The sequence below is a fragment of the Notothenia coriiceps genome, unplaced genomic scaffold (assembly GCF_000735185.1).
Source record: "Notothenia coriiceps isolate Sejong01 unplaced genomic scaffold, NC01 NC01_scaffold00002846, whole genome shotgun sequence".
Lineage (NCBI taxonomy): Eukaryota > Metazoa > Chordata > Actinopteri > Perciformes > Nototheniidae > Notothenia > Notothenia coriiceps.
The window spans coordinates 244,706-256,055 of NW_011335547.1; the positions used below are offsets into that span (position 1 = coordinate 244,706).

Below are 11,350 nucleotides of genomic sequence, written 5' to 3' on the forward strand. Positions count from 1 at the left end.
TATGTCTGCGGCACGCATGCCTTTCAACCTCAGTGTGACTACTTGGTAGGTTACCGCTCATCAACATAAATAAGCATGTTTTTGTTTCACAACCCTCAGCGACCTTTAACTGTATCTGAAACGTTCAGAACCTCGCTGACTTCTCATTGGACCGTCAACCTGAAGACGGCCGGGGGAAGTGCTCCTTTGACCCGTCACAAAGCTTTACTACCGTCATGGTTGGTGAGTTGGAGCCACTTGTATGTCATTTCACGAAGAGCTCTGATGGTGTAAAGTGCATTACAATCCCCAATAATCTCTTGTTTTCTGGAAGGCAAAATGGACTAGCTGAACACATGTTTTGTTTGTTTTTGTTCCCTGTTTTCATCAGATGGAGAGCTGTACTCAGGGACAGCTTATAACTTCTTAGGCAGCGAACCCATTATGTCCAGATACTCTCCGTCCCAGTCCCTGCTGAGGACAGAGTACTCCACATCATGGCTCAACGGTGAGTTGGGACAATATGTAAGAAGTAAATGAATGTAATAAGAAAATAGTGTGTGGTAAAGATATCCTAAACTCAAATGTACCTGATCATAATCTAATCCCTTTGAGCATATCCCTGACATAAGAGTTTTAATATGTGTACAAATATTTGTTTGCTTTAATGCTGACGTTGACAAAATACGCAGATTTGCTCTGACGCTAACACATCTGTTATCTGTCCTTGCTTTTTCACATTGGCAATGAGAAGAGTATAAACGTTCAGCCTGTGTTGATGGTCACTTTCACCTATTCAAATGATGAGACCTCGTCTGCAGCAGCTCATGTCATATCAGCTGTCGCTAATTAGTGTTCATTCTGTGAGTAACTTGATATCAAGCCAAAATTAAATTATTTAAATTGTTTATAATAATAATACATTAAATTTATAAAGCGCTTTTCCTGGTGCTCAAAGCGCTTACAAGCAAGTAAAACAAAAGTAGAAAGTGCTAAGCTACAGTAGGAGGAATAAGGGCAAGGGGTTAGTTGATTATTATTATGCGGTAAAGATACTCCACTCTAACACTGCAAGTGGACTAACTGATACGCCTTCTCTCATCATCTTCTCACGTCACGTCAGTTTCAGGAGTTGAATTCTCGGTTCTTATCATCTATAATTTGAGCTTATAAACATCATATTTTGAACCTTTTGACTTCCAGTGCTTGGCTCTTTCTTTAAGAGCATCAGGACTAGAAACACAGGCTTTCATTTGAATGTGTCATACATCATTTAATCAACAAATCCGACACTGTACCCAATACAAAGGAATTAGGGACAACCCGTAGTGTCTTCGTTTGGCCGTTTCTAAATGTGTTTTTGAATGTTTCTGTTGTTTTATGTTTAATAGCACCCCGAGGAGCAGGAATCAATCAGATCAATCTCTTCCTATATATTCCCTTTCACCAATACCCTTCTCTCAACTCTCTGTTTTCCTCTCAGAGCCAAGTTTTGTTTTTGCTGATGTGATCAGTGAAGGGAGTAACAGAGTGGATGGCGAGGACGATAAAATCTACTATTTCTTCACCGAGGTGTCAGTGGAGTACGAATTCTTTGGCAAGCTGCTCATCCCCAGGGTGGCCCGCGTCTGTAAGGTCAGTGCACGTCATCATGTACCATCTGCACATACCTCTTATCCCTCTCCTCCTGCTGTCTGTGTGTGCATGCTGTCTTTGTTTACATCCCTCTTTCACACTCACCTGAGCTCATATCATGGTTCAAATCATCAACAGTTAGTAAGTCATATTTATCGAGTCATGCACATACGAGTGCCCAGCCCACAGGATCTAAAAGACCCTAAAATACTCTTGAAGCAGTGACATTTATTTTGAATTTTTATAAAAGATCTTTTGTACTTTCCCAAATGTAAAATCTACCGGCTTCTACAGCTGATGGTAGGAACCCGAAAATACATTTCACAAAGAGATCCTTTTGTATCAACAAACCAGCAGGAACATTTTAAGATGGAAAAACAAATGAATAAAAAAACTATTCTGATCCCTCTGATGTTTTTAGTGAGCAGCTGTTCAGGCATATTTAAGTCTGTTATTACTGATGTTTAGAGGTTTCCATCCCAATTCACCACTGATGGCCAACGCTGTTTCGAATTCCCAGAAATGATCAGAAAGTAATCAACTTTGATTTAATTTGTATGTTCCCGTAAAAGCCAGAAGCATAATTCAAAACAGGACACAGCAGTTGTTATAATGATGTAACTTTAATGAACTGTACACACACTCAAGGATGTCTGTTGCTTTCAAAGAGGGAGAACAAATACACTTTTAATGAAGATATTGTTTAAAAATGTAAAATGACTAAGCAAAAAAGCGCTTTTTTACTGAGTAATAACTGAAGGTGGCTAAGACACAATATTTTGAGACATGTTCCCCCCCATTCCCAGTGGAAATGACGCCCTTCTCTCTCTCTTCTCTCTTCTCGTCCCTTTTCCCTCGTCCTTCTGCCTCTCTCCTCACCGCCTAACGTGCTGATAAACCCTCTCTTCCACAGGGTGACCTCGGGGGGCAGCGCACTTTGCAGAAAAAATGGACGTCCTTCCTGAAAGCCAAGCTGGTGTGCTCCATGCCTGAGCTCAACTTTGTTTTCAACGTAGTGCATGATGTGTTCATCCTGAAGGGCGCCGACTGGAAGGACACCGTCATCTACGGGGTGTTCACCTCCCAGTGGTCAGTGATTTGAAGAAGTTGATATTTGAACACAATGCAGGTCATAAATTCACTTCTTCTCTTTCCTCCCCCTCTTCTCTTCCGACTCAATCATCATCCTCGTGCCTCAGGGGTAACGTGGGCCTGTCAGCAGTGTGTGCTTACAACATGACAGCTGTGGAAGACGTCTTCTCCAAGGGCAAGTACATGCAGAAGGTCACAGTGGAGCAGTCCCACACCAAGTGGGTCCGGTACAACGGCATCACTCCCACCCCACGTCCTGGAGCAGTGAGTACCTTTTTTACAAAGCTTCAATAATAAAGATTGTATTTAGTTTTGTGTAATGCAGTCCTTGGTCAAGAATGCTTTTTGCTTTGATGAAACAGACGTGAAATGGTTTATTCCACTTTGGTGTAAATCTCTCTGCCTTTCTCCTCCAGTGTATTAACAACCTGATGCGACAGCAGAACATCAGCAGCTCTCTCCACCTGCCGGACAAGACCCTTCAGTTTGTGAAGGACCACCCCCTGCTGGAGGACCCCGTCCTGCCCATCGGCAACGGGCCTCGCCTCATCACCAAAGACGTCAACTACACCCAAATCGTTGTGGAAAGGGTCCGCGCGCTCGACGGAAAGATTTACGACGTCATGTTCACTGGAACTGGTAGGAACATACAAGTAAACCATTTGAAATTGTTCAATGTTATCCTGATGTGGTTTATTAACCCCTAATGTCCATTTTTTATTTTATGTACGCATGTGCTGATACAATGCATCAGCGCTATATTTGTTCGATACTGTATTTATTGATTGTATACTAAAGCTCTTCCTCAATCACAACTAGTCCATTCTAGTTTAGATTTGATTTAACGAAACCGAGTAGGTAAAGTCGGTGCCTACTGATCATTGAGTAGCAGTCCTTTGTTTCAAAGCTGCTAATATCTGACTTGTTCTTCAACTAAATGACATTGTTCCATTCTCGTCTCTAGATAAGGGAATCCTGCACAAGTCAGTGGTGTATGAAGGAGAGGTGCATATCGTGGAGGAGATCCAGCTCCTGAAGAACTCCGAGTCCATCAAGAACCTGCTGCTGTCCTCTGAGGTCAGTAACGCCTCTGTAACGCTTACTCACTAAACAAAGAGAATTTGTGGCTCCAGAATTAGAAAATGTGTTTTAAGCATACACCTAGGAGCTCTGTGTTGGTTTAATATCCTCAGAGGCCAGTTATTAGGCCCACTAAGTTAAAACAAATGGAGTCTAATGCAACAGTTTTGCATGAAATCATAACCAATGAAAGTTATAGTATTACATTTTTTTAGATGGTTTGGTTTTAGGAGAATTTGAGGATGTAGCGTATGGTGCAGACAGGCGGTCTCATTGTTGCCCTCACTCAAAGTGTCCGTTTTTTGCATGTTAATCTTCTGTGAGAAAAGTCACGACAGGAAGTTACAAAGTAGATGGCATCACTTTCAAATGCAAAACCATCAGTTCTCTAAACCAGATGAGACTGTGCGCTTCTCGTTGCTGTGGTGTGTTTGTGGTTGTCTGGAGTTTGCATTACACTTTTTGCAGACAGCAGTTCTGCATTTTGGGTGGCATAGGGGTATGACAAACTGTACACCAAAGGTCCCAATCCAGGAGTAAAACCAGTTATGTTTTCTGCTACTAATACTCCAATTATGCTTTTATAAAAAGTTCAAGTGATTTGTAAACTTTTTGTGGTTAAATGTTAAAGGGGCTTTTTTTCTGGACATTCCAAGTGATCGAGTGTGTGTCTTTATGTTGTGCGCTCTTTCTTTGACATATTTACGTGAACAGCCTTGTGCTTCTCCACAGACGCGGTCTCTGTACGCTGGCTCAGACTCTGGTGTGGTTCAGTCCCCCACAGCCTTCTGCGACCGGTACCGGTCCTGCGCGGACTGCGTCCTGGCTCGGGACCCTTACTGTGCCTGGGACCCTCACACTGCTGCCTGTGTCAATATCCTCGATGCCCCCAGCCAACGGCCTAGGTAATCCTTTTCCTACATACCGGTACTCCTCTCATGCATTATTACACAACGCACACTCCATCTAGTTTGACTTGATTTACCGTCACAGTCTAGATAGTTCCTCATTTCAGTGTTGGCATGTTTTAGATGCCATGATTATAATGCTTGTTTGTTTTTTCAGGAGTCTAATCCAGAGCCTGAAAGGTGACGCAGACAAGTGTCCTTCAGGTAGGGTTCAACATTCTCACATCACAAGCTTTATAACACAAACAGTCAGGGTAAAACAATCTGTTAATTATCATAATAGAATAACTTGAATGTGGTGTGCAATTGTTTTGTCACTATCCTATAAGCTAAAGCTAGGTTGTTTGATTGCCTTTAACTTCTCACTGGGCCTTAAAGTAATTATTTTCCCGCTCTTTTTGCCTTGTAGCATCAGGACTATCTGTGAAGGACTACCAGCGTGTGAAGGTGAAACCAGGAAGCTCTGCTGAGCTGCCGTGCCTGGTACGCTCCAACCTGGCCCAGGTCATGTGGAAATCCAACGGCTCGGTGCTCACCGAGGCCTCGCGCTTCCACCTCATAGCCGAAAACGGTCTCCTTATTTACAGCGTGGCCCCAGAGGACCAAGGTCACTACGAGTGCTGGTCTGTGGAATGGGCCCCCGCTGCTGGGAAGAACTTCAGCCGCCTCCTGGCCGGATACGTCCTCTCTCTTATTCCCCCGCCCAGAGCCCCTCAGCAGGCCGGCCATGTGACCCCCCCCCTCAACAGCCAGGAGACATCTAGCACCCAAGCAGCTGAAGGTAACGGTAAGACAGACAGAGCCCTACTAACGTCGGCCATTGCCCCTCCCAGCTTCACAGCCACTACCCAATTCACCTCCCCTCCCCAAACTGACTCATCACTAACCCCGCCGCCCAGCAGCACCATCAGGTTTCAGCCGAAGCTCCCCCCCCTGAGCTCCAACACGCCGCACAGCCTGGACAACCGGGTCACAGCGGCGGAGTATCTGCAGCACAACAACAGCACCGCCCTCCTCTTCCTCTTCCTCCTGTTTTTCCTCCTCTTCCTGGCTGCACTAGCGTACAACTGCTACATGCAGTACCTGCCGGCCCCCTGCCTGAGGCTGCGAGGCGCTCTGCTGGGCAGTCACAAGAGCACCCACCAGCCGGAGTACCGGGCCTGCGAGGCGGGTCTGATGGAAGCTGCTACCAGCGACAAAATGAACATGACGGAGCAGCCGACACAGAACGGCAGCCAAACCACCCAGAACCTCAAGGCGCTGCGCGACACCGGGTACGAGACCGAGCCCGAGTGTGGCAACGGGCGGATCCCCTCCCACACTTGTGGGGGAGACAGCCCGTCCCAGGAGAAGCCCTTCGATGTGGACTGTGAATCTCAGCCCATCGAGTTTGCAGATGCAGATGAACCTTACTGCTAGCAAGAAGCCTCTTTCAGCATAAAGAATATTTGATAGGGATTTCCCGCTCTTTCTGGATCTTCCCACAAATCACACATGGTTTCCTCTATAAAGGTTTTTTCAGTGTTTAGCACCACGTGAAGTTTAATCGTCACAAAGCTTAAGTGTACTTACCTGTAGAGGTTGATGTCTGATTTAGGGTGATGATGATGATGATGATGATGATGATGAAGGTAAAAACTGTTCTCACAGAAGCTGCACCCGCTCTGCTTAGGTCCAGCGAGAAAAGCTATTTTGTTAAATTCCAAATTGGAAACATTGTTTACCAAATTGGTAAGTTACCTTGATGTTTTCCAAATTGGAGTTGTGTTTTTTTGTACAGCCTGGGTGAAAACCGTTCTCAAAGCCACACGTAGGCGATTGGACTGGAAAGGCTTCAACATTACATTGTTTCTCAGGGAAGATTTCCTCGGTACGTTACAGTCTTGCTTTGTTGTACACTGTTGCCATCTGCAGCGCCCGGTATGTGGGCCTCTCACCCAGTGAGGTGGCTATGTCTGTCTGAAGGTCAGAGAAATAGAAAAAAACGACAACTGGCATGATATAGAAATGCTGGAATAAATCAAACTACTGTCAAACCATCTTTAAGTGACAATGTTGAGTTTCTCTGAATGAAATGTGTCCTACCTGTGAAGTCGACATTCCTCCATGGATAAACCTCCTGATGATCCTGTGTATTAACCGCTACTCGTCATTTCCCCTCATGCGGTGTGTTATTAACATAAATATATCCAGTATTATGGGATGTTGGACAATATCAATCATCAGGGTCTTTTTTCAAACAGCCTGGAAACAATCTTTTCTTTAAAGTTATTTTGTGTTACTATTTTGAATCAAGCCTTCATTTTCTGAACATGATTATTTAAGATGAGTCTCTTCTGTGGTAATAACATGTCTCGTTTGTAATTAGTTAAGATCTTGCTCTTTTTGTTTAATTTATTCCAGCAGATTTGTTTCATTATTTTTTTTAGAGCCTAGCACCTCAGTTTCCCTCGTGTCGGATTTGCATGTCACCCCTTTATTAGATTTCCCATTTTCCTCAATACTCTCTTTTCCCATCACTCCCTCCCTCACAGCCTCCTCTCCTGTCGACACTTCATCTTCCCTGTCCTCCTCTTCTTCCTCCTCTTCTTCCACCTCTTCCTCCACCAAGCCCCACAGTGTGGAGGCCCGGGAGGCAGAGGTGAGACTGTTGCCCCCCCTGCTGAAGGACCAAGCCTGGGGGGTGCACGCCCAGGAGGCCTTCCTGCTCTTCTGCCTGGCCCTGGGTGAGTGGTGTCGGTGACGATGGCTCGAATGCAACTCCGGAACTACAAATCTTTTCCTAGCACTGTTTTAACCCTCCCCCTTTTTCACTCATCCTCTCTGACTTTTTGCACGTTGCATGTTTCCATCTCCCAAACATAAGCTAACTGGAAGTGTGTGTTTCTGGATTTGTTTCAAACAAGCCTGTCCTTCGCTTCATGGCATCTGCCTTTTGGAGAACTGTTAGTCTCAATTTCAGGTGTCTGGTAAGATACCTTTTTTAATAAGTGAATGTTTGAAAAGACAAGATCTGATGTTCAGCTGTCTACGTGATCTGGTTGTCTAAATTCTCACTTCTAATGATAAATGAACATGGTACATTTTTGTGTAAAGTATGTAACGGCAGTCTGGCGCGAATGTTACATTTAGAAATGGATCCTTTTTGTCCAGGGTGTCAATTGTAGGATTACATCTCAATACCTAATCTGGATTTTTTTTGTTTGTGCCTGTAAACAAGTGTAAATATATTTGTATATATGGAACAAATACCATTTGAAGATGTACATAAATCTAGGGGACTTTTTGGGAGCATTGCTCTTGGTAGGGAGGCTAAATAAATATTGTCAAATGTTTTCAACAATGGATTTTGACTTTTTCTTTAAGCAAGGTGGATTCATTAGTGATGATACAGTTGTAAATGTTATGCAAACTACGTGTATTCATACTCTGCATGATCAAGATGCAGTAAATAACAGCGCTTTGGTGAGAGATTGCATACATTTACACTGCATGTACATTCAGTTTTCAAACGTTTGAAACTAGAACGTCATAAAAAGATCTACCAAAGGCAAGTATTCCTAATACAGCACGTCCGTGTGGAATGTCAGTGTGTCGACCATCTGGCGGGTCAACATGAAGTCCTATTCTCTCCCTCAGGTCCCAGTGATCTCCAAATTCACTGGCTAATTAATGGGCACATTTTGGACACCCCCATAATGGAGCACCGCCTGCCGCTGGGACAGAAGGAGGTTCTGGTGAGCAGCTGGCTCCGAGAGGGGGCTCTGGTCAAGGACGCCCGCTACCACTGTGTCGCTGAGGCCAGCACGGGCAGCGACACGTCTGAGGTGGACCTCCGCCTCACTATTGGAGGTATATCCAGAAAATGATTTGGTGTTCCATTTAAAGATAACATTTTTTTTTTAAAAAAAGACTCTTTCCTGTCTTTACGAATCAAGAACAGGTGGTATACAGGGTTTTTCATTTGAAGCTAACTACATACTGTAGGTAACTGGTAGGGACGATAAAGTTTTGACTGGGGAATTTTTTGTATTGTTTGTTGTCATACTGATTTTAGTCACATGAGGCTAAACTGGTCCCATGCCACATGTTCTTTATTGGTTCTCAAAGGTCCATGCTGTATTTTGTGTGTAAATTGTTGTGAGTAATTAAAACTCACCTGGTAGAAAACACAGAAGAGAAAACTATTTAAATCCGATTTAGAGAAGGATCCCCAGACTATATTTTCTCACTGCCTCTCGGATATTCTGGATCGACAGTAGGCTACCTTGATAATGTGTTTTTAAGAATTAAAAGCTATTCTGTCCCTAAATGTGAAATATATCACAAGTAATGCATGTTAAGAGGTATTTGGGATTGGGTTGTCATCAATGCCATTATTTCAATAATAGATGTTATTTGACAGATGAGGAGAGCGTCCCGTCCAGGGATTTGAACCAATGGAGAGGTGCACTCACAGAGCATGAGCAACTGCTAAAACGATGGGCAGAGGCCTGGGTAGGTCAAAGTGTGTGCATGTGAGTGTGTTTTCTGCAAACCTATTAATAGTTATGGTGCAGTTGCCCTGGTCGACTTGCATCACGGGTTAGCATTTTTAACCTGCTCTGCATGTTCAGTTTGGGGCAAATGGTTAGAACCTTCCGTTTGAGCTCTTTTTTCTATGTCCAGATTTATTGGGGACAATAATTAGAAGCACCAATCAAAAAACTGATTAATATTCCAACCGTGTTATTCTACTTCCTGTGAAATGTGTGTTTTTTTAGAGTTAAAAAAGTGATGTACACTTTTTAAATAAATAACTTTGTTCCTGCAGAAAAGCTACTTTTAGCTTTCACATTTAACGACATTACATTTAATCACATTTTCTGTTCCACATGATCTTTTAACCACATTCAGCTAATTGTCTTCTAGTTAACCAAACACTTTTATGTTCCTCCTTGAAGGGATCTTCAAACACACACACAAGTCTTGTGACGTGTTTTAACAGCTGCATTTATTTTGGGGAAAAGTAATTGGATCCCACGATGTTACTCTATCCATCATTTAGGTAAAGTTTCATAATCTGTTCCTCCAGCAGTAAAACCTCCCATTAACATACCAATTTGTTTTATTCAGATACAGACACTTTGACTAGTTTGTATGTAGATGTAGTAGGCTACTACCATGCATCTTGTTGACCAGAAAATAAAAAAGTGATTCAGATGTCTACACCAAGATAGTTTAACCTCTGTTCAAAACATTTTGTCCATTTTTAGCCTTTCATCTACTTGTGCAGTACAAATGTGTTTGTCTCCACAGGAAAGCTGTGATGGCCACTGAGCTCTGTGAAGACATCATGAGCTTCACTTCAACGTGTTTGCTGAATCTTATTGTGAACGAGGTCCTCAGCAGGTGGACAGCACCTTTTGACACTGAAATATCATTGACTGGTGGAATTCGATGTCCCAGTGTCACCTCTTATGTCGGAGTTTGATGGATTGGGAAGCAAAGAGTTCACGCATGCTTCCTGTAGGAGGATCATCTGGCTGTGATGATGATGATGGTGATGATGATGGTATTAGGACTCCTTCTAAAACGGATGAGGAGATGAAGGCCATCGATCTGAGGACTTGTGGGCAGCCTTTCTTCCAAATATGCATTTATTTATTTTTTACTGACACAAGCACATCCTGAAAGCAGTGCTTGTGGAACAATAAAGCTGATGGTATAGGAGGAGCACTGATCAGTATTTCGAAGTAATGCAGCGTCTATTTTATGGTTTGGTTTATTTAGGTGTTTGCACTTTCTCCGCCTTGAAAACATCAGTAAGGAACCTTAAAGCTACCTTGCAGTGTGACATTTTACTTGAAATTATAATGTGTAGTCTTTTTACTTCCAGAGAGTCAAATCCCTATCTTATTTAAAGGGGTTTGATTCCAGTAATGGAGTAGGTTACTGTGGGAAGTAGGGTTCTTTTCAACCACAGTATACTCAGATGTTTGACATTAAGCACGATTATATCGACAAAAGCGGCATTCAGAAAAAAAAACATAATTCTAAATGCCTTCCTTGGCATGTTATTCTGTACCTTGCTGCTTTCTGTCTGCACTTAGTTCTTCTTCACGTCAAAAACTGTGACTACCTATTTACCTTTGGAGCAGAAATAGCTTATTAATAAAACTATTTATTAGAAGTTTTGTTTTGTTTTATTTGTTTATTGACTTTGACATGTTGACACTGTGACATTAAATGAAGTATGCTTACTTTTTTTTTTATAAGATAAAAGATGAAATATTAACAGACCTGATCCATCTATTTATAAACAGGTCATTTCTCCTGCAAGATTATAAATTGAGTGGCACACTGACACGTCAGCCTTTTCTACCTGAACTCTTACCATCTGAATTATTAACCAACCTCCACTGCACATTTCTCCTTGAAAGGCAGTTATGACATTCTCAAAATGCTAATGCCTCCAATAATTATAGAAGCATGGGCATTCATTATTATACATTTAAAGTAACTAGAAAAAAATACAAAATAAGTTTTACCCTAAATAATTATGTTCAGTATAACATATTTGATATATATAAAAAATGTTGTTTAAAGGCCAGGTTTCTGCAGCTACTGAAATGCTTGCCAAATAGGCTTTATGTTTTTATGGCGCCATCTACCAT

General features: G+C 42.6%; 1 protein-coding gene across 5 annotated transcripts in view; it reads left to right on the forward strand.

The window, feature by feature from the left end:
* sema4d (sema domain, immunoglobulin domain (Ig), transmembrane domain (TM) and short cytoplasmic domain, (semaphorin) 4D) overlaps positions 1 to 10,855 on the forward strand; it is a 39,566-nt gene extending 28,711 nt beyond the window's left edge. For 4 of the 5 annotated variants that reach the window (XM_010766001.1, XM_010765999.1, XM_010766000.1 and 1 more), the window contains 10 exons: positions 129 to 222; positions 371 to 487; positions 1,463 to 1,614; positions 2,528 to 2,703; positions 2,814 to 2,970; positions 3,123 to 3,345; positions 3,671 to 3,783; positions 4,519 to 4,691; positions 4,852 to 4,898; positions 5,104 to 8,034. In XM_010766001.1, coding sequence (XP_010764303.1) covers positions 129 to 222; positions 371 to 487; positions 1,463 to 1,614; positions 2,528 to 2,703; positions 2,814 to 2,970; positions 3,123 to 3,345; positions 3,671 to 3,783; positions 4,519 to 4,691; positions 4,852 to 4,898; positions 5,104 to 6,113 — 2,262 coding nt within the window. In that variant the 3' untranslated portion in view covers positions 6,114 to 8,034. Of the gene's footprint in view, positions 1 to 128; positions 223 to 370; positions 488 to 1,462; positions 1,615 to 2,527; positions 2,704 to 2,813; positions 2,971 to 3,122; positions 3,346 to 3,670; positions 3,784 to 4,518; positions 4,692 to 4,851; positions 4,899 to 5,103; positions 8,035 to 8,333; positions 8,547 to 9,099; positions 9,192 to 9,992 lie in introns of those variants that run through there. The other variant, XM_010766002.1, reaches the window with a different exon arrangement.
* Positions 10,856 to 11,350: the final 495 nt, after the last annotated feature.